Genomic DNA, 23,158 nt, shown 5'->3' with positions numbered 1-23,158 from the left:
GAAATTTTAAAACCTTTGCTACCTACCTTTGAGAAACTGTAAACCGACGGTATGCATACTATAGTCTGGTTCACATGTATTCGATTTAGCCTTTTTTGGTGACACTTTTCAGCCCTGTCCAAAAATTACGACCAAGGTGTCATTCGATTCGTATCTTTGCCTAGAAAGTTTAAGGAAAGGTCCGAAAATGCGCCGATAAAAATTACAAAAGTTATAAACAATTAAGTGAAAAAAAAATTGGGATTTAGTTTTTTCGTAATATCTCGGAAAATTTTCAAAATTTTGGAAATTTGAAAAAAGATTTGAAAAGATCAATGAATTTGCGTAAAAAAAGTCCCAACTCCCGAAACTGTATCTCAATTATTTATAATTTTTACAGAGCCCTGAAAATAGAGCCAAAAGCGGGTAGTCTGGCTTTCGCGCGCCTTCAGTCACTCTGACATGAAAACAAAAAAAATTATTTAAACATATTAAATGTAAATATTAAGGAATGAAAAAATTCATGTAATGTTGGGATACATCAATAAACAATAATCCGCAGTCAAAAAAATTTCATCCCAATTTCAACGTTAATTATAAATTTGTTAATTAATAACTTTTTCTGAATTGTAAGTTGATATAAAAATCCCTATAATTATTAAACTAAAACCCTGGCATTTTTTTCCTTTGGTGAAGTTATCCTTAATAGGCAAAAAAATACATTACGATTTTTTTTTTATTGTTTCAATGTCTCATGGCCGAAAACTAATTAATATTTTTTTTTATTTTTTACAGTTATTGTTAATGAATTTATTATTAACAAATACATTGTTTACAAGCAATTCGAATTTTTTTTGCATTATGTTAATTGAAAAATATCATGATTTTTAGAAAAAAATGGTTTCTTAAAAAAAATTCTTTGTTGCTAAAAATGCGTTTGTTAATTAACAATCGTTTTCTGCAACTAAATATTAAAATTATGGAACCGTTTTTTTTAAATCATAAATTCTATTGTTCTTTAAGGTTTTGAAAAAGCCATTTTTTATTCTTTTTTTAATTGTTTATTTAAAAAAAATTGTTATAAACAAATTTTTTTTCAATACTTTGTTCTATAATAAAAGTAACTATGTGTTCAGGTCAGATATAAAGGTGAAACCTCCAAAACCGTAAGCAGATGTTTCTTCCACGTAACAAAAGAATATGGCATACAGGTATAAACCGAAATTTTAAAGTTATTTAAAAATTTATGAGCATCGGAAATTCAAAGAAGTTTAATGAGTAAACTCATTGAAATCAAATTAACAGAGTGACTGATTGCTTCATTTAATTTTTTTAAACTCCATACAAATATGACAATAAGTGAATGTTAATGATCCTACAACTACTAAAAGTGCAAGTAATAAAATCCTTATGATTTATTGTTACATGACACGAAGTTTATGTTGAAAAGACTTAAAATTTTTTCTTTTTTTAATAAATAATGATCAATAATTAAATAAATAATAGGACTACAACTTTAGTAAAAGGCTTAAATTGTTAACAGATTCATAATGAACAAATAAGACATGAAGCATATTTATCATAACTACAATAGTTTGAAAGTTATTATAATTATAAAAGCGAAGGAGCGAATGAAAAAGACAAGTATCAAGGTATCATAATATTAAAAGTTTTATAAAAAATAGAATAAATTAAAAAAACACATAGTTACTTTTATTATAAAAAAAAGTATTGAAAAAAAAAATAAAAAAAAAATAATTTGTTTATAACCAAATTCTTTTAAAGAAACAATTAAAAAAAGAATGAAAAAAAAGTGTTTTCAAAACCTTAAAGAACAATAGAATTTATGATTTTGAAAAAGAAAACGGTTCCTTGATTTTAATATTTAGTTGCAAAAAACGATTGTTAATTAACAAACGCATTTTTCAGCAACAAAGAAATTTTTTTAAGAAACCATTTTTTTCTAAAATTCATGTTTCTTTCAAGTAACATAATGCAAATAAAAATTTCAAATTGCTTATAAACAATGTATTTGTTTATAATGAATTTATTAACAATAGCTGTAAAAAATAAAAAAATATATTATTGATTAGTTTTTAGCCATGAGACATTGAAACAATGAAAAATTAGGAAAAAAAATTTTGTAATGTATTTTTTATAAAATTATAATTTTCAATTGTCAATAACAAAATAGAAAATAACAATTTTTTCATTTTGGCAACGGTAATCTATTTTTTTGCCTATTAAGGATAACTTCACCAAAGGAAAAAAATGCCAGGATTTTAGTTTAATAACTATAGGGATTTTTATATCAACTTTCAATTCAAAAAAAGTTATTAATTAACAAATTTATATTTAACGTTAAAATTGGGATAAAAAATTTCTGACTGCGGATTATTGTTTATTGATGTATCCCCACATTACATGAATTTTTTCATTCCTTAATATTTACATTTAATATGTTTAAATAATTTCTTTTGTTTTCATGTCAGAGTGACGAAAGGCACGCGGAAGCCAGACTACCCGCTTTTGGCTCTATTTTCAGGGCTCTGTAAAAATTATAAATAACCGAGATACAGTTTCGGGAGTTAGGACTTTTTTTACGCAAATTCATTGATCTTTTCAAATCTTTTTTCAAATTTTCCAAATTTTGAAAATTTTCCGAGATATTACGAAAAAACTAAAGCCCCATTTTTTTTTACTTATTTTTTTTTTTTTTTTTAATTTCACCCGCATCAACCATATAGGTTATTAGCGGGGTTCGATACATTTTATATGTCACACAATATATTTATACACTATAGGAAAGTAACAAGTCTATCAATGTTCTGTGGGGTGAGGATTCCTCGTAGGTCACCGGGTAAGCCACTAGCACGTCTTTGTCGTTGGTAAGATGGGCAATCCAGAAGAATGTGGTTTACATCAAGGTTTGTTTGGCAGGTTTCACATTTTCTGGCCACATCTCGTTGAAGGAGGTGTTGATGTGTTAGCTTGGTATGACCAGTGCGGAGCCTGATGAGAATCACTTGGTACCTTTTACACATCCCCATGTATTGGACGGGATTCAGATTCGGGTTTATTTGCAAAAGCTTTTTACTTAATTGTTTATAACTTTTGTAATTTTTATCGGCGCGTTTTCGGACCTTCCCTTAAACCTTCTAGGCAAAAATAGGAATCGAATGACACCTTGGTCGTAATTTTTGGACAGGGCTGAAAAATGTTACAAAAAAAGTACATGTGAACTAGACTACTGAAGGGTAGATAATTCATCAGTTGAATTAGATAATGAGGAAATCATTGTGAGAAAATCCTTCATTTTAATATCATTTATTTTTCTTTGTGAATGAATCAAATTTTGTAGATTGGTCACGGAAGTTAGAACTGACAATCTACGTTACAATTTTTCTTTACCTTCTATTATTGTTAAAAAAATAACTGTCTTTCTGTATATTTGACCGACGCTCTCTTTCCCATAACTTTCATCAATGAAAGATTCGCAAATTGATTTACTCCTTTCTTCTTTCTTTATACCCACTCCCGTCTCCACTGTTGAAAAGCTGATAGGGCATCTGTGGAGGTAATAAGATGTTGCAATAAAGCTTTTCAAAATTTGGGAAGCTTCGTTCAATGAGAATATTTCAGGAATATTATCGAACAGGCAAAAGAAGAAAAATTTATTATATATTATATTTGAAATATTCCTTAAAAGCTGATTTACCTCAGGAAAAGTATGGTATTTAAACAGATAACAAAAAATTCGAGTTCAATTGTATGCGTCAATTCTACACTTTTTCCTAATAATACTACTGTTATTTTCCAAATTGTTTGTGTTCAATGAAGAATTCATATTGCAGTACCGGAAAAAGATGCGGAAAATTGCGTACGTTGTTTGAAATATTACAGTTTAAGCGAAGAGAAATTCGACAACTGCTGGAAAGCATGTGTAAAATAACGCATTTCCCAGATCAAAGCATAGGAAACTACCACAGCCAGTCTACACAGTCCCATCGCAATATCGTCGGTTATACAAACTTGTGTCCCTTGTACTTATTTTTTTTTATTTTTCTTTATTTTTCAGATTGACCACGATTTTAAATATTGTTCCAACAAAGATGGAATCTTAGACGATTGGAAATTATACCGTCAAGAAATTTTTGTTTTATTTTACTGCGCAAAAGCAAGCGAGACATAAGTGGAACCACCTATTGGAGTGACACCCATATTTATCTTTTAAATTTCATGGAATTATTTTCCAGCAGCTTGACTGCATGAACCTTTCTTGATTTTATATCATTTCTGGAAACATATGGATTTGTTTTCCGAAGACATTCCAGGAAAGTTCCCCAAATTTCTGCTAATTCACTTGACAGTTGATTGGTCAAACCACCAACGGTGACATAAACACTTGGCAAGCTATATTTTGGTGTCACACCAATAGGTGATTCTACTTATGCCTCGCTTGTTATATTCATCAAGTACTGTTCTTTGGTTCTTCACATTTTGTCTTCAATCGGGGACCGCCTGCCCGGTATTGATGATGCCGAACATTCTGAAACAGTTGTCTATCGGTGGCTCTTGAAATAATCAGGGTACTCACCATCTGTGCTTAAACCAGGACTCGATGTAAATTTTGCCACATCTACAATTTTAGCAGCAAACTGATGTCCGGTTTGTCGATGTATACATCGTTTGACTATACTAAATGGTCCCCTGCAAAAAAAGATTGCGATGAGAAAGTTATTAAAAACGTTAAAATGTGCTCTTCAAAGAATTGCGCTTTTTTAGAAGTATTTTGAGACATTGGAAAGTTCGTATATTGATGATTCAAAACAGTTATTTTTCCACTAAATAATAGTAATACCCACATTAACAGTATCAATACCCACATAAACAGTATAAATAACGTAACTATATAAAGACGTTTTTTTGCGCGCCTCTATTTGCAATAACATAAAAAAATGACAAAGGAACCTTTTGCATTATTTCATGTTTTTCACAGTCTGATTCAACCCATTTACCAATGCGACTTTTCGTTGAAATCCATCATCAATATATTTTTTTGAATATGAACCTGTATATGTTTTCATATATTTTGGTAGTCATTGTAATTACAAATTCATTGATATATTACAACTTATGTTTTTCCCGAAAACATACTTTCTACCCAAAAGTTCAGCGAAAATTGTTGCTGAAAATGGCTTTCTCCAATAACGTAAGGATTTTCGTCTGCCCAAAAATGGTCATTGCATAATAGCATCTCGTGAAAAATTTGCTTCGTCCGTTAATGAAATATTTGGTAAAAATTACTATTGTGTGCCATCTTATAAATTAACCACGTGCAAAACATTAATCTTGGGTGAAAATCCCGAGGCAGTACAGCTTGGACCCGCTGTATGCGATATGGATATAGGAGGTTTCTTTTTCTAATTGTCCATACGGTTTTTGGGCTAACTTCCAGCTGCAATACAATCTTCTATTGCATCAAGTATAGCTTCTTCTCATTCAGGCGTTGTTACAGTTTCTGGTCTTCCACGAGCTACATTTTTATTACCCCTTTCAAGTAACCTGGTGCAAACTTTGAACCTTACTTTTTTGGTGTAAAAGGTATGCTGGGACAAAATATATCCCGCTTTGTTATGAGCTTATAATTCGTGGTATGTCGGTTCATTTTCTTTCCCGCATCAAATAACTCACTCCCATTGGTCTTCGTCATCACCTGTTCAAGGCTGAATCACATTAAACAAAGCATCAGTTGTGAATAGCAAACAATCGAACTCCTAAAGTACGTTGTTGTTTCTCCATTTGAATTACGGTTGAAAAGCGTACCCATTTATTCTAATAACCCTTTCTGTTGTATGAAATATAATTCAGACAAGATAGGTAAGCTACCTCTTTCATTATTTCAGTTTATAAGTTTATTTTTCATTCATAATCTGTGAAAATAAACCCTGTGCAAAATTTGTCCCACCATACAACAACACAATTTTCTTACAGAAATGGCCAAGAGATTTTTCAAGGAACCATTGCCATTTACGCTGATTGGGATGACAGAAGAGGAACTGTACAATGAAATGAACCTGGAAGTTGATGCTACGGAGGAACATGCAGATATACCTTCTGATATTGGGCCTGAAAATGATAGTGATGGGGATAATGACTGCGAAATTACCAATGCAGAAGCTGAATTCAATTTTGATGGTGATAACATAATGCTGTCGAATAAAGAAGATAAGACACCGTTACCCATGGATACATGGGATCCAGAAGATTTGCTACCCCTATCACAGTTAAAGGCAATGGGAAAGATACAATGGTGCAAAATGGATGAGATCACTCCACCAGAAGATTTCAAAGAACCTTTCGGTGTTTCTCAAGATATCAAGGATTTGAGTAATCCATCACCTTACACTCTTTCCTGTCAGTTTATCTCGGATGAAATATTGAATAATATAGTTTTCCAGACTAATCTATATGCTGAGCAGAATTATCAGAAAACTGGGAAACCATATAAACTGACAGACATACCTGAAATGAAAACATTTTTGGGAATAAATTTATTGATGGGCATGAAAAAGTTACCATCGTACAGAGATCACTGGAGTCAAAATCTCGACTTTCATGAATAAGTAAATTGATAACTGTTCACCGGTTTGGATGGATGTTGAGTAATATTCATCCGAACGACAATACTAGAATGCCTGAAAGAAATACCAACCAATTTGATAAACTGTATAAAATACGCCCTTTCATAAAAATCATCAGAGACAATTTCAGGAGATGCATTTACACACATGAATATATAGCAATAGATGAGTCAATGATTAAATTTAAAAGTCGATCTTCTCTGAAGCAATATCTTCCAAAAATATCTATCAAAAGGGGATATAAAGTCTGGATGATTTGTGATGAAACAGGATATTGTATGGACTTCGAAGATAATAGAAAACATTCACCCATTTTCGCACTAGATAGGACCATGAAAAGAGGTGATTATGAATGGTTTTGCAGTAACACGAGAGTTTGTGCTTATAAATGGCGAGAAAAAGAGCAGTTCATCTCCTCTCGAATTTTCACAGTCCTCATCACGTAACTGAAGTGAGGCGAAAAGGAGGTGATAGAAGCATCACAAATATACTGTGCTCTGCTGTTCTTGCAGATTATAATAAATACATGAATGCAGTTGATAAATTTGATCAGATGCGGGCCGTTTATGGCATTGATCGTTAAAGTAAAAAGTGGTGGCACAGAATAATGTTCTTTTTCTTGGATGCTTCTGTTGTGAGTTCGTTCATCTTATACAAATTACTTGGTCTTCCGAAGTTATCAATGAAAGACTTCCGCAGAGTTTCACAGATCATTTAGTCGCTGATAAATTGGTATCATCTTCAAGAACATCAACTGAATTATCAATAAAGAAAATAAAACCTTGTCAAAGTCTGGCTTTGAGGCTTACACAGAGTGCATATGAGCCTGAACGAACGATTAGAAGGAGATGCGCTCTTCGCAGTTCAGGAGAGTTTGAGATTAGAACAAACTGGTTGTGTTCAGTTTGTAAAATTTCACTTTGTCTTGGGAGAAACAAGACATGTTTCCAGACATATCACAGCAATTTGAAATGAGGGAAATTTCATGAAAAATTTCAACTAATGGAATGGTGGGTTAATTTCAATTTTTTGTTTGTTTGTTTTCCTTTCTTGAATGATTTCTATTTGGTTTGTTGATAAATTTCTCAGAAAATAGGCGAAAAAATAAAGCTGTACATCTAGGGGGTGTTTAATTTTGAATTTCCTGTACCTGAAAGAGTTAAAACTCCCAGTTTCATTTGTTAATCCATTAATGAAGTGCATGTCAGCCATTTCAGCGTCAGTGAAATTTTTCTAGATGGAATGACCGCTGATTGGCAACTCTGACTTTCAAATCGTGTTCATAATATGCAAAGTTTGTTTTCTCGAAAACTTAGATATGAAGAAGAAAGTTGTAGTTTCAGTTCATTTAAAAATATAAAAAAATACAACAAGTCAGTGGCGTACTTTCCTCTCAATATTATTGGCTGTGGTGCTCACTGATTCTCCCTGGACCTAATAATTTCAATCTAGTCAGGACTAAGTAAGCACTAAGTAAGCACCCTATTACTTCAAATAACTATAGCAAATTTCAACCAAATCAGTGTGAGGATATTTATGATATTTTATAAATACTATTTTTTCAAACTTCAACTTCTCAGAAACGAAGTCGAATAGTAGACCCACATATCTCTTGCTGGAAAAGGGAATATAAAATATATTTTTAAACACTCAGACTGGACTATATGATGGATTGAAAACCGTTGCAAAATAAATTAGTCTTTCAACAATATCATATAGATTTATATGGTAATAACACCTCAATTGAAAGTATTTACTGGCTATTTTTATACCACATTCTCAGTAGAGAATGTCATGTCAACAGTACACAATTTGAATCTTATGTTCGATATTTTGATATTCATAGCGGACGTCGCAATGGACATATTGAAAGCATCATTATCATATTTTATCGCCAAACAGACGGAAATAATTCCACAATATAAATATTTATGAGTTAAACTAGGATGAAGTAATGCTGACGACGGATTTTCGATTTTTATTTAGTAGATAATTTTTGTATAAAGAAATGTTCAGACATGAATCAAGATTCAAACGTCTTTTAGTAATAGTTGAATACGATATAGTAGGCATCCATCATGCAGGTTTCATTATATAAAAATGAATATTAAAAAGTGATATCGTCTTAGTTAATTGGTGAGACTCTTCCGGGGCTATGCAACTTATATTTCTCCAATCGAAAGCTAACAAATTTGTATTTGCATCGTGTTTCATACTAGGTTCAATCGTCTACATTGAAAGGAATCAGCACCTCTTCTATTCAATTCATGTGAAGTAATATTTTAGTGCATAGAACAGGAATTTCAAATCAATCGACATATGCTTGAAGCGTACACGTCGATAACATGTGTGTCTCAATTCCATTACAAATGTATATGTATGGATGTAACTAGAAAATAAATATTTGGAAATGAAATCTCGAAAACTGCATCTCTTCCAACTACCTAAACCGTAGGTTCTGGTAATACCTACCGGAAAACAACTACTTCCCCGGCTAATACCACGCTGGACATTAAATTATATCCGACAGATTTATTCAAGATACCTCACAGAAGAAGATCAGGCCCAAACAGCAAAGTGCCTGGGACTCCATTAATTTCAACGTGGCTCGACTACATGCATGAAACCTTCGTCTAAGCGAAAGATTGTTGACTAGCAACAGTGCTATCTCGTGAACAAAGCATCAAGCGGGGAAGAAACATATCATGTACGGATGTAACTGAATGAGAAAAAGAAATTTCCGTAAAATTCAAAGCAATACTCATACAAGAAGTTACTTTGGTTTGACTTTTCCCATTACTTTGCATCTAAAATTCTGTGCATGATCTACACATCTTTGTGAAGAGTTTTTGTTTAAGTTAAATTACTTTCTTGCTTTCTTCGGAAAATTCCCATATTTTTTTTGTATAATGATTGACAGAAAACCAAAAAGTTTTTCAAAATAAAAGACTTTGATTAGTTTGAATGAGAACACAATTTTTGATCCAGAGTTCCTAACGTGCTGGCTGTCTATGTTGGAATGGAAAACAATTGGCATATTGTCATATTTTTCCATAAGTCTACTGCTAATATTCTACAGGTTACTCTAAAATAAATTGACATGCGACAAAAGTACGTGGAAAATATATAGCTGTACAAATTGACATAGATATGCCAACATATGTTTTTTAGCAATTAGCACCATTAGAATGATACGACACTCAAAATATAGAAAAAAATCATAATTTCTGACAAACCGTGCAAACTCACATATTTATTTTTAATCCGAAAAAAATTATTATATTTTCCAAAGTAAAATGAGTATTTCCGTGAACATTATTTGATAGTTTGTAATAAACAAGATGAATCATCTATTCAGCAAAGAGAAAAAATTCATATTTTCCAAAGTACGATGATTCTCCCTATTGAATTTTGTGTGAGGTCTCCTAATACTATGAAATGACAGATAAGTAGTGGCAACTAAATAGTCACTGGTGAGGATCGTAAAAGGTAAACGGGTAAAACGTTAAATTTCGCGAGAAATCATTTTTGAAGGGTATCAAGGGTTCGGATGTCTTTTTTTTGCATGAATCGAACTATAGAAAACGATCAGCTGCCCCAGCAATTCAGAAGAAAATCACAATGCAGTAGTTAACTCCACTTCTCTGATATCAAACGCCCCGAGTCTTTTGAGCAGCTAATCTTTGCCTTCCTCTCGTCAAGTGGGTGGGTCCAGTCGGAGAGTAATCGATTGATTATTTATTAGACCTACTTCCAGAGTCATAAGCATAAGAGAGCTGTACATAAATGATATTTACGAAATATAAGTGAATTAGGAAGAAATAAGTTATGCCAATGATTTAAAAAAAATCGCTAGTACGATTTCTTGTATTCAAACCTATAAAAATGATCGCAGCAGACCTTGGTTTTTTGTAGAAAGAAAATGATATTTGATCCCAAAATACAGTTGTTTGAGCTCTACAATTCAAAATAAAGTTCTTCAAAATCGGAGAAAAGATGCAAATTTTAGGTAGGTGTACCGCTTTCAAGTAGGTCATAGTATATACAGGATGTTTCCTAACTACTTTACTAAACATCAGAAGATGATTCGTTAGGTCGTTTTAAGAAAAAAAGTCCCTATGAACATATCTCCGGCGTTGCTTCGTTTTTGAGATACAGTGAATTGAATTTATACAGTGTCTTGAGATACAGTGTCTTGATACAGTGTCTTGAAAATATCACAAATATCTTTATATTGAAATTTGCTACAGTTATTTGAAGTAATAAGGAGATTATTTATCCCTAACTAGATTGAAATTATTACGTCCAGTGGAGCGTTCAGTAAAATTATTCATGATGGAATAACTGCTAATCGGCAACTCTGACTTTCAGTGATATAACAAATATATGACTTTCAGCTTCGCTCCAAAGCAGGTGTTCATGTTATGCAAAGTGGCTCTGATTTTTTTCTCGAAAACAAAGCTAAACTTGAAGAAAACACAAGCGACGAAAAAGTTGTGTTTTTGGCTGATTATTCTAAAATAATTAAAAATAACAACAGCGAATCAGTTGTGTACGTTTTTTCCTGTGGTGACTGAGACTACTGGACCTAATAATTTCAATCTAGTTAGAGGTAGATAGCAAATTTCAACCAAATCGGATTAAGGATATTTATGATATTTTATAAATAGCTGTTTTTTTCAAACTTCAACGCCCTGTATCTCAGAAATCAAACAATACATATATATATATATATATATATATATATATATATATATATATATATAAATATAAATAAATATATATATATATATATATATAAATATAAATAAATATATATATATATATATATATATATATATATTTATTTATTTATATTTATATATATATATATATATATATATATATAAATAAATATATATATATATATATATATATATTTATTTATTTATATTTATATATATATATATATATATATATATATATAAATAAATATATATATATATATATATATATATAGGGTGTAACATAAGTACGTCAAAATATTCAAGTGACGTATTCCTGTGATAATTTTAAGAAAAAAAGTCTATTGGTGTCCAAAACGTGGAAAATCATAATTTCGTATTAATTTTCATGTAACATCTAGAGGGCGCTGCGTACGCTGTCATTTTTTATTTCAATTTTTGACAGTAAACTTTTGGTACTTCTCATGAAAAAACCTAATTTCCACATCTTTTCAAAGTAAAAAAGGTACACCTCCTCAACAACGCTGACGGTGATCGTTTTCGAGATATTTACAATTTTCTATATCGATACATAGTACTTAGCTCCTAGGGAGCTAAGTGAAGTTGCTGAGAACATTACAAAAACTAAGTATGTGGTGGATCTTGTCAAAATAAACAACTTTTCTATTAGACACAAACTGAAAGAAAGTCCTCCTGAAACAGCTACTTTCATATAAACATTGAATTACACGAAAGAAAAATATTCTTTCGAAACAAATACTTCTATATGAACCCTGAATTATACAGAAGATACTTTTCTCTATTCAGTTTGTATATCAAACATTTGTTTGTAATTCAATTTTTATATGAAAGTAGCTGTTTCAGGAGGACTTTCTTTCAGTTTGTGTCTGAAAGTTACTTTTCATGATCTATACATCCATGTATAGAGTTACTTATTTTCAAATTGATTACTTCCTTCCGATTCTTTGGAAGATTCTCTCATCCATTTTTTTGTATCAGATGGAGTAGTAGAAAGCCAAAAACTTTCTTTCCCAAAAATTAATCACTCCTAAAAATATAACCCCTTTCAATTCAAATTTATATAACATTATATAGCAATTTACAAATTGTATTGTTCAAATACAATTAGTAAATTGTTGTATTATTATTAACTTCATTGATTGCTTGAATTCACGACCTTTCTGTTGTATGCAAATATTGTTGTAATTCTATTACATGCATCTTTTATTTTTGTTTAGGATAGTCGCAGAAACTTCATCCTTTTATCTGTATCTCCAAACAAAAAATAAAAAATGGTACGGTCTGGAGATCGAACTGGTCAGAAAATTGGCCCATTGCTTCCAATCCATTTTGTTGGGAAGAACCCATCCAAATATTCTTTTACTATTACTGTATTACGGCGAGGGATACTGATTTCACAGCGGATGTAGGGTGGCAATTTATCAAAGTAGCCCGTCAACCTCATTGAATGAAAATGTAGATACATTTCAACATTCAAATGCTCACCGTGATGGAAAGTATCTAGTATGTGTGTTTCCAAAATTACCAACCAAACATTTATTCCCAACCTTTCCTGGAAATTGTTTGTATTATTCCTCCTATAAAGAAATTTGCGTATTCCGTAGAATTTTCATTTTTATTTTTTTTATATTTATTGTAGATTTCACAGAAATTCCTAGTTCGTGGACAATATCTGAACAATCTTTACTAAAAATATTTCACTAACTGACCAAAGGGAATAATTTTTTTTAACTTTGTTATTCTTTATGAGGTGATATTTGCTTACCCATAACATTTATTTGGTCCCTTACACTTCCATTTAGAACACATTTTCTAGTTTTATTCTTGTCGAATGAACACCTTTCTGTCAAATGCACCATAGTCCCTCAAATTACTTTCTAATCGTCTAAAAATTTGAATGTTCAGAATACGCCGATTTTGGTATAGTTCTCCATACATATTTCTTGCCAAAAGAGTATTTATATCTGATTTTTCCTAAGTAAATAGTATACCAGTCCTTTCGCCATTTGAATACATGTTTAATATGTAGCCGAGTGCATAGACGACTGACAGTTCTTAACAGATATCAACAACTGCTACAGAAACGAAGCAAAGCCTACGCGTTCAAAAATGGTGAATGAAGTGAGATGGTTTTTAATTGAACCAAATTTTACAACAATCGTATTTCGAACAAAATCCATTATTATCGTTGCTCACAGATTTGAAAATTATGAAAATATCCCATATAAAAATGTATTCAGAAGAAATCAGCTTTGAAAGAAGGAATACTGTAAAACAAAAATTTACGAAAAGGAAAAATACGAATGTTTCTTGTTTTGGGGTATCTTCTTATCAAAATTATTGGGTAATGTCAGAGGTATGACAATAGTTGAATACGTTTTGAAGAAATCGGAACAATTTACAAAAGAACTGATGACAGGACCGAAATTGAAAATTGTTGTCACTGATGATGTTAGTTATTTTTAAATTGAACATTATAAAAATATTCAGTGTCATATACAACTGAACTCTAATTTTATCGCTTTATCCATATTTGTAACGAAGCAGAAAGGTCCGAATTTGAAAAAAAAAGTTAATGGTGGCCGTTTAAACAAGAAACGTTCCATCAAAGATCATTATCTGGCTATAGAACATTTCGATCAGAATCAAACTTTTTCTTATTTTTTTTTAAGTTTCTGAAATAACAATTATATTCGTAAAAATACCAAAAACGGCCTTTTTTGTCCTTTATAACTCGAGGAGAGCGAAAGTTCCTGTAACTTTTTTTCATTCTTAAACTGTTCCCCATTTAGTCGTCATCATATCTGTTACTGTTCATAATATACTACTTTTAACACATGATAAAAGAATCGGACTGCTTAGCTTTTAAACGAGAATACAAAATCTTTTCAAATATCTAATAACATATATTTGAAAATTATTTATAGTTAGTTCAATTTGTGAATATTGAACGCCTTCAATTATAAGACATCAGACTGAATTGTTTTCAACGGGACTTCCGAACTTTGACAAATCACCATAGACGAACTTAGCATTCAACAACACGTGCAAATAATGAATTTTTTTCATTAAAATAGGTGTTCTGTTTAGGCAACGTACCGCGCGCGAATTAACTATCGACGGCACTAAACTTGCTTTTTAAAAAATACTTTTATTGTTACAAACTTGAAAATGAAAAATTACAGAAATACAAAATATATGAAATTATACGTGTTGTTGGTTTGATGAATAAAATCTGACTGACTCTGGATGCAAAGCTTCAAAGATGTGCGCTCCTGTGAGAACTGTCTTGTCAGCATCTGGAACAGGGTGGTGGTACTGCTAGATCAGCGGGATTGTCCTAGGTGGTGAGATAATTCCTTCCCCCGAAGATTCAACTATCATGCACAGCGGGGTAGTTGAACAGTGGATAGATCGGTTACTTCATTTACTACTTGTAATTGGTTCTCTTCTTGACTTGGCTTCTTATTGGTGCAACATCGAAGTACATTTTTCCTGTACAAGAAGTAAACTATCATTGATATGATCGCTAAGTAAACCACTAAAGTCCATATACTCGGTGATTGGTAAAGTCCGCCTTGGTTGAATGTTATTTCAGGATTGTTATCAATTAGCTGATTTTTCAGGTTTTGGAGTTCTTTTAGGTCAACATCGTCCAATTGAAAACTCATATTTAAACTTCTTGGTTCAATTCAATTCGGGAATCAATATTATTTGATTGCTATTGATTACATTTTCTTCATTGATTATTTCGATTTGATTCGCCTTGATTTTGCAGCCTACTGGTATGTCAATTAAATATGATCCAATTATTCTTTGAACTTCCTCTTGTTCATTACATTGTAAGTGGATTGTCGTTTTATTTGGAAATATCGCTATCCATTGGGTAGAGTCCTCCACTTGGTTAGCTATTGGCTTAGTAATCCTAACATCGATTTGTCTACATGTGGAAGTGTCTTCCATCTTCAGGAGTTGCAGCTCACAGAGATTTCCAGAAATTTCTCTAATCGGCATTTTCTTGCAGACATAGAATTGTGGTTCGACTTTGACACAATGTCGCTTTTAAATGTGAAATATTCTGAGTTCTTCAGTAAAAATGAATTTTTGAGTATAAGTGCCTTGAACTGACTTTGACTATATGTAGGGATTGAATATAAGTGATAGTAATCGAAAATGTATGGATATGTGATTGGAACATGTAGAAGAAAGGTTATTCTATTATTCAGAATAAAACATTCGATGTTTATGATTTTCTCTAATTTCAAGATGTTTTCTAAAGTAATATCAATAGGAAATTGATTCTTTGCAATAATTCCGTGTAATTTAAGAAGTTCGGCGTATAAGTCAGTGGGCTTCACTATGCTTGGATGCATAATGTTGAGTTTCGCGAATGCTATGGAATTTTCAATGTCCTGTAAGGCAGAGTTGACTATTTCAATTATATCAATCATTTGATTGAGTATATCGTGAACATATGCTCTATTTTATTCATAACTTTTTGTTTGGAATATGGCAGCAATATGAACTATTTTTTCTTGAAGAAATTTTTCATTGTGAATTATTTGTTGAACAGTTTGATTGAATTTATTGATTAAATTGATTGAAACTGAATTTTGTTTCACAACACTAGAAGCCAATACTTTTTGGTTGTTTTGAAGTTCCCTAATAAGTTTTTCGTACCGCTCCCCGTCTTCTGCATCGAGGTTTCCTGTAATTGATTTAAATATCGAACCAATACCATTAATCAATCCTCTTTTGATTCGTTTGGGATTTGTGATTATTTCTTGCAATTTGGATTCAGTCTTGTCTTTTGTCAAAGTCAAAATTTTGATGTAATTTTCTGTTTCAGCTGAGGAAATATTGTTTTTGTTTATACTGAGTGCTTCTAAAGTTTGTCCGTATTGGTCGTTCAGTTTTTGGATTTCAGTTATGAATGGATTCAGGTCATAGTAGTGTATCAGTGTGTGTGAGTATTGTTGAATTTTGGCAGTGCCCAATTTTAAAGGTATCATACCAGGATTATTTTCCAGGTTTTTCAATGTTATTCTGTCCTGAAGTCCGAATACAAAAGGTATTCTGAAAAGAAATGAAATGAACTATTTATTAAAATCATAGCACTTCTTTTTTGGTCTTTTTAAAGTGTCCATGTGTACTTTTTCATGATTTTCTGTGGAAACTGTCTTCATAGATTCGTCTACTTTTGTGATAGTGGTTGGTTTTTCAAATTTGTTAGCGTGTTTTTGTCTCAAGTGTTTTTTCACGTACGTTTTAGAATTAGGTTTGAACATTTCTGGATTATCGCGCGTTTCATTAGATTTTGAAATAACCTTTTCTTTTCGATTCATTATTTTTCTGTTTATTTCCGCGTAAAGTAATTTAGTTTTTTCTCGGTGGTCATTTGTATAGTCATTGAGAAGAATATTGTCTATGTCGATAACGAATGGATTTTCATTGGTTATATGTCCATTAACTATATCGATGGGTTTTAATTTTGTTGCAGAATGTATTGAGTGATTGTATGCAAGTATAGCGTAAACCATTTTCGTTTGAGGCGGTGTTTTAAGAAATCCTATAGTATTGAGAAGTCTAATGTTCAATGAGAGTAGAGTGAAGTCTTTCAATTTGTCCGTTTGATTGGGGATGATTGGGTGAGCAGAAATGTACATTTACTTTGTGCAGTTTGAGAAGTTCTTCAATAACTGTATTTTTAAATTCAGATCCGTTGTCAACTATAATTTGGATAGGTACGCCATGATGTGAAAAAGATATCAAAAGTTTGTCAGCTATATCGGTAGCCGATAAAAAGGGCAAATGATATGCTTGCGCGTATTTCGAAAAACTGTCTATAATAGTAAGAAATTTATTTTTTTTCTAAAGTATAAACATCAATGTGGATAATTTCGAATGGTTTGGTGGCTGTCGGAGTTATATTCATTTTTGTTTTGATAGGATGTCTTTCGTATTTACTTCTTTGACAGATTTCACACTCGTTAATAAAGATTTGGATAGAATCTTTCATATTGGGCCAATAATAAAGGGTTTTGAGTTTTTGTTCGGTCTCGTCAATGCCTCTATGATTACTTTTACCTTCGTGATATACTTGTATCAGTTCTAAAGCTTCTTTTTTATCTGTGACATCGATTAGTTTGAATGTACATCTTTTAAATTTAAATGAAGGCCATTTGAAATTTTGTCTAATTACTTCACAAAATCGTTCATAATTATCTGAGTTTTCAAAGTAAAGATAATAAGGTATGTTAGGTGCGATATATTCTTTTACAAAATCGATTACGTCTCTTTCAAAGTTATTTAAAGAAAGCTGAACAGTCATTCTCTGTTTCTTCTCAAATAAGATCGTTATTTTTGGTTTAGATGGTGAATGAAGAACAGATTGAAAAATAATTTGGTTTTGACCAAAATTTACCGGGGATTCTGAAATGGGTATTTCAACAATTGGATTTTTCTCGGTATTAGTGTGTACGGTAACGTCATCAATTTCTTCGATTGGGTTTAGTTCATGTTTTTCAGGAGTTTGAGTAGATTCTGTGTCGGCATTAACTATTATAGAAATATTATCTTGAAGAGGTTTACCTATTTCTAATATATCCGAAGATGGTTGATAGTCCGGTGTATTTAAGTTGGGGTTAACGCTATTTTGGTTATCAAAAATAATAGAGGGGCCGGCTAGACGTTCGGACTCTTCGATTATCTCGTCTAGTTCTTCCCAAAAAGTCTTTGACTCTTTTGTGTGTAGTTCAATGCGTGAAAGTGCATCAGCATTCGTATTGGATGACCCTTTTTTGTAAATTATATTATATTGATATTCTTCAAGTTCAATTCGCCATCTTAGCAATTTAGAACTCTGATCTTTCGTTGAAAATAGCCACTGGAGTGGTTTATGATCCGTGACTATATTGAATTTCCTGCCAAAAAGGTAGGGACGAAAATATTTGGTTGCCCAGACAATAGCCAATAGTTCTTTTTCTATTGTGCTGTAATTTGATTCGGAGTCGTTTAGAGTCCTTGAAGCATACGCTACTGAAGGATTGGTTCGTTAATTAGTAAATTTTTACAAGTTTCGAAACACGATAGAAATTCTTCGTCGTGGATGATCTGTGAACCCTTCTTCAAGCATTTGGTAAGTGGTTTCGTTAATTTCGCGAGGTTATTAATGAATCGTCTATAATATCCTAACAGTCCTAAAAATCCTTTAATTTGTTTAGTTGTTTTTGGAATAGGAAAGTTCTTTATTGATTTAATTTTATCCGGATTTGGTTTGACACCGTTCGGAGTAACAATATGCCCAAGATAAGCCACTTCTTTTCGTAAAAATTCTGACTTATCAAGTTGAATTTTGAAGTTTGACTCTCTGAGTCTTTGAAAAACTGCTCTTAGCCTTTCAATATGCTCTTGGAGAGATGTGGAAAAGATGTTTATGTCATCTAAATAAACTAAGCATTTTTCGTTTTGAATACCTCTAAGGATATTCTCTATCACTCGTTCAAAGGTCGCGGGAGCATTCTTGAGACCAAATGGCATCCTGAGGAACTCGTAATGCCCATTTTCGGTATTGAATGCTGTTTTTTCGATGTCTTCCTCACACATTTCAATTTGGTGGAAACCGCTGGCAAGATCTAAAGTCGAAAAATATTGGCATCTACCTAGTTTATCTAGTAAATCGGTTATATTTGGCAAGGGATACTTATCATCAATTGTTTTCTCATTAAGCTTCCGGTAATCTACAACAACTCGCCATTTTTGTTTACCGGAGGCATCCATTTTCTTAGGGACGACCCAAATTGGGGACGACCAAGGTGAACTACTAGGCCTTATAATTTTTTGATCTAACATTTTTTGAATTTGTGTTTGGACTTCTTTTTTGTGAATGAATGGATATCATCTGTATGTCTTTGTATAAACGGGTATTTCGTCAGTTGTCTTTATACGATGTTTAGTTTTATTTGTGAAAGTGAGCGGTTCATCCTCATGGTAAAAAATATCAGAAAATTCTAAACATAATTTTTCTATCATTGATTTTTCTTCGACATTCAAATGGTCAGTTCTAATATTAGATAAGTCCAGTTTACGTTTGTACGTCTCATCAAAATTGTTGAAGTTAAATTCTTGTATGCATGTTCTATCAAATTTTTCAACGACAATAGGTTCAGAGAAATCTAGTGTAATCTAATCCGTACTGTTATTTAATATAGTTGTTAGCGCTTCTCCGTTTCTCGCGATCGACAAACTCTCTGGAATTTCGCAGTTGTGTATCTTTTGATAAGGAATTATAATTTCACCGTCGCGTACAGATGTTTTTATCTTAATTACTTGTTCGTTTCGGGGAAGAATGGTAATGAGGTTCAAATCATTTTTTATTTTATGATAATGCAGTTTGATTTGTGAATGAGGTGTTGTCAAAAATCCTTTGCTCAAGTTAACATTTGCTTGAAGTAGTTTCAAGTTATCAATACCTATCAATCCATGAAATGTATTGAGAAATTTGAATAAATAAAATTTCAGATTTCCAGAAACGATAAATACTCTTGAAATTGGAATGAAAGCACTATGTTTGTGACAAGATTTTTGAAATACGGTTGACACTATGAAAGGATCATTTTGGATTCTATCGGGGTATAGATTATAAGCTAGATTTGGATCAATGAAAGATTTAGTCGAACCTGTATCGACTAAAAATTTCAAATTATATTCAGGTAGAATTATATAGGGTAATTCTCTAGAATTACTTGAATTTAAAGATATTATCACTGGTTCTACGTTTGACTGATGTCTTGGTTTATCAATTGAAAATTTTCATCAGGATTACATTCAGTATTTTCGAAATTTTCATACTGGCTCTGATTTTCAACTTCAGAATCTTGTGAATAATATTCGATATCATTCGTTTCTGTATTGAAAATTTCTTCTGAGATAAAGTTTCTTTGTTGAGGTCTACTAGAAAATGAGAGACCTGGCTGATTTCTGTTGAACGTTTGCCTTGTTGAAACACTCATAGGTGTTTGACTGGGAAGATTCCGATTGGGATTGGGCTTGAAAACGTTCTGGTTATTAGTAGGTTGTTTGAAAACTTGAGAATTTCGAAAAAATTTTTTGTTGTGGAACATTAGTTCTTGGTTGAATATTTATAGGCTGTGAAGAGAAATTGTTTTGTGGATGGAACTGATTATTTGAAGATCTATTTTGATTAAACGATTGACGATTTTGGAATTGATCGTTTCTTGTATTAGCATTAAAAGAAGTTCTTGGAAAATGGGACTGATTTGAATTTTGATTAGAATTTGATCTTATTTGGCTACTATTTTGTCTTAGAGAAACTCTGTTTGATTGGTTTTGATAATAATTGATATTTTCTTCTTGAATGATGAATTGCAAAGCTTCATTCAAATCAATAGGTCTCATACAACGAATTGTAGTTCCTAAAGGTTCTTTTAATCCAGATAAAAACGTTTTTAAAGCTAATGAATTATATAATTTGTGTTTTAAAGCTTTCGAATTTTCGTCTGCTTCATGAGAATCAATATAACAACAAATCAGATTGAGAATTTGCAAAATTCGATCAAAAAATTGTTGAGGTTTTTCAGCCGGGTATTGTTTCATTCGCAAAATTCCTATACAGTGTGTCTTTCAAAATATTCCAAGTCGTGACATTTTGAATATTAACTACTAATTTAGCATTTCCTGTTAGTTTACTAATCAAACTATTCAATAGATATATATTTTGGAAAGAGTTTGGATTTTCGGCATCATAAAAATGAGTAATTAAGCTATCACAAGTACTCAAATATCTATTGAGTTCATTTGGGTTCCCATCGAATTGTGGAAAACAATTTAAATATTCGGGTTTGAAAACATTTGCCATTTCTGAAGAGTTTGAAATATTCAATTCTGGGTTTTGGTTATAAGATGTATTATTACTATTGATTGGAATTGATTGAGAAATTAAATTACTTCGATTTGAAAAGGGGTTTACAAAAACTCGATTGGTTTTTGGATTTGGGTTGGAAATAGAATTGTCTGAGTCAGCTAAAGACAATGATTGAAAAATATTTTCAAGCGACATAAAATCAGAGTACTCACAATAAAAGCAAGATTTTGGCCATCGCTTTCTTAACCACTATAAGGAGTCTGCCCTGGTTCAGCGATTTTGTCTTCACCAAGTGTTTCTTCCTTGCAGAAGGGGACGATGAAGTTCCTCTTCTCGAAAACAGCTTCGGTACGGAGTTTTCTGCAGGTCTTCGATTGACTGGGTTTCCTGAAGTTCTAGGAGCCGCTCTGCTTTCAACACCAACTTGTTCTGTTCACAAAGGTTCGATTGCCAATTAATCGTTGAAACGAAAATCACTCGTACGATACGCGTAATTCTGACAATCCTACTGTCGACTGCGCCAATTAACTATCGACGGCACTAAACTTGCTTTTTAAAAAATACTTTTATTGTTACAAACTTGAAAATGGAAAATTACAGAAATACAAAATATATGAAATTATACGTGTTGTTGGTTTGATGAGTAAAATCTAACTGACTCTGGATGCAAAGCTTCGAAGATGTGCGCTCCTGTGAGAACTGTCTTGAGAGCATCTGGAACAGGGTGGTGGTACTGCTAGATCAGCGGGATTGTCCTAGGTGGTGAGATAATTCGCGTCGCCCATTTTATGGTCGCCATAATCGTCCTACCGAGAGGACTGTTTGTTTCATCGACTCAACGCAAGATAGGCCGAAAACATCGTCGCTGTTAGTGGTATTGTGCAGCAGCATCCGAAGTAGTCGATTTCGCGTCGCTCACAAGAACTCAGCCTTTCGCAGACCCCAATTTGGCGAATTTTGCGACGTAAATTGGGCCCGCAACTGTAGAAAATTCAACTAACCCAGGAACTGAAGGTTAACGACCATAGACAACGACGTCTGTTCAAGGAATGGAGCAGTTGGCAAATGACTCTAATTTTCATAAAAAAGTCTTCTTCAGAGTTGAGGCCCATTTTTAGATCAATGGATATGTGAACAAACAAAATTGTCATATTTGGGAAAATATCAATCCACGTGAGATCCAAGAGCGTCCAATGCATACCGAAAAAACCACTGCTGTGAATTTTGGGATGGCCACGTCATCGTTCATATTTCTTCAAGAACGACGTTGTCCAGGCTATCGCTCTCAACGGCTAGCACTATAGATAGACGATTACTAACTCATTTTGGCCTGAATTATATGATCTGAACATTACTGACACATGGTTTCAACAAGGCGGTGCTACGTGCCACACAGCTCATGCCACATTGAATATTCAGCACGAGCGATGTGGAGATGATGTGAGCTGACCACCAAAATCGCACGATTTGACCCCGTTAGATTTTATCTTGTGTTGTTTTCATAAGTTGCAAATGTATGCGAATAAGCCACAATTTATGCGCCGGAGTCATGAAAAATTGGACGTTTTGGATGGGCTCCAGCCAACCATTGCGGACATTTGAACGATGTAATATTCCACACATAGGTCTTCCCAATGAATAAAAAATTACAATGATATCTCACACATACTTTGTTTTATTTAAATTTAAAGATGGGAAGCGCTTAATGAAAGGCTCTATATTTATTTCCCTTCTTCATTATTTTTTTCCAGTTAACCTGTTTGGGTATGTTAATTTTATTTTTAAAACTATAACTTTTTGCAGAATACATAATATCTATTATACATAATTACGTAAAAATATATGAATATCTCAACATTCTAGCAATTTATTGAACAAGGATTTGACATGACCTTTCAACCATGAAT

General features: G+C 32.3%; 1 protein-coding gene across 5 annotated transcripts in view; it reads right to left on the bottom strand.

Annotated features, from left to right (window-relative positions):
- Positions 1 to 23,158, bottom strand: part of CASK (peripheral plasma membrane protein CASK) — a 624,590-nt gene that overhangs the window by 593,929 nt on the left and 7,503 nt on the right. For 4 of the 5 annotated variants that reach the window (XM_074185376.1, XM_074185387.1, XM_074185391.1 and 1 more), the window contains exon 2: positions 4,577 to 4,689. In XM_074185376.1, the coding sequence (XP_074041477.1) occupies positions 4,577 to 4,689 (113 nt within the window). Of the gene's footprint in view, positions 1 to 4,576; positions 4,690 to 13,133; positions 13,193 to 23,158 lie in introns of those variants that run through there. The other variant, XM_074185379.1, reaches the window with a different exon arrangement.

This window comes from Leptinotarsa decemlineata, unplaced genomic scaffold, assembly GCF_025532065.1.
Source record: "Leptinotarsa decemlineata unplaced genomic scaffold, Ldec_3_MD MMD2_P_RNA_scaffold_2, whole genome shotgun sequence".
NCBI lineage: Eukaryota > Metazoa > Arthropoda > Insecta > Coleoptera > Chrysomelidae > Leptinotarsa > Leptinotarsa decemlineata.
Note: the sequence above shows the minus strand (reverse complement) of the source record. Positions and strands in the feature narration are given on the sequence as shown.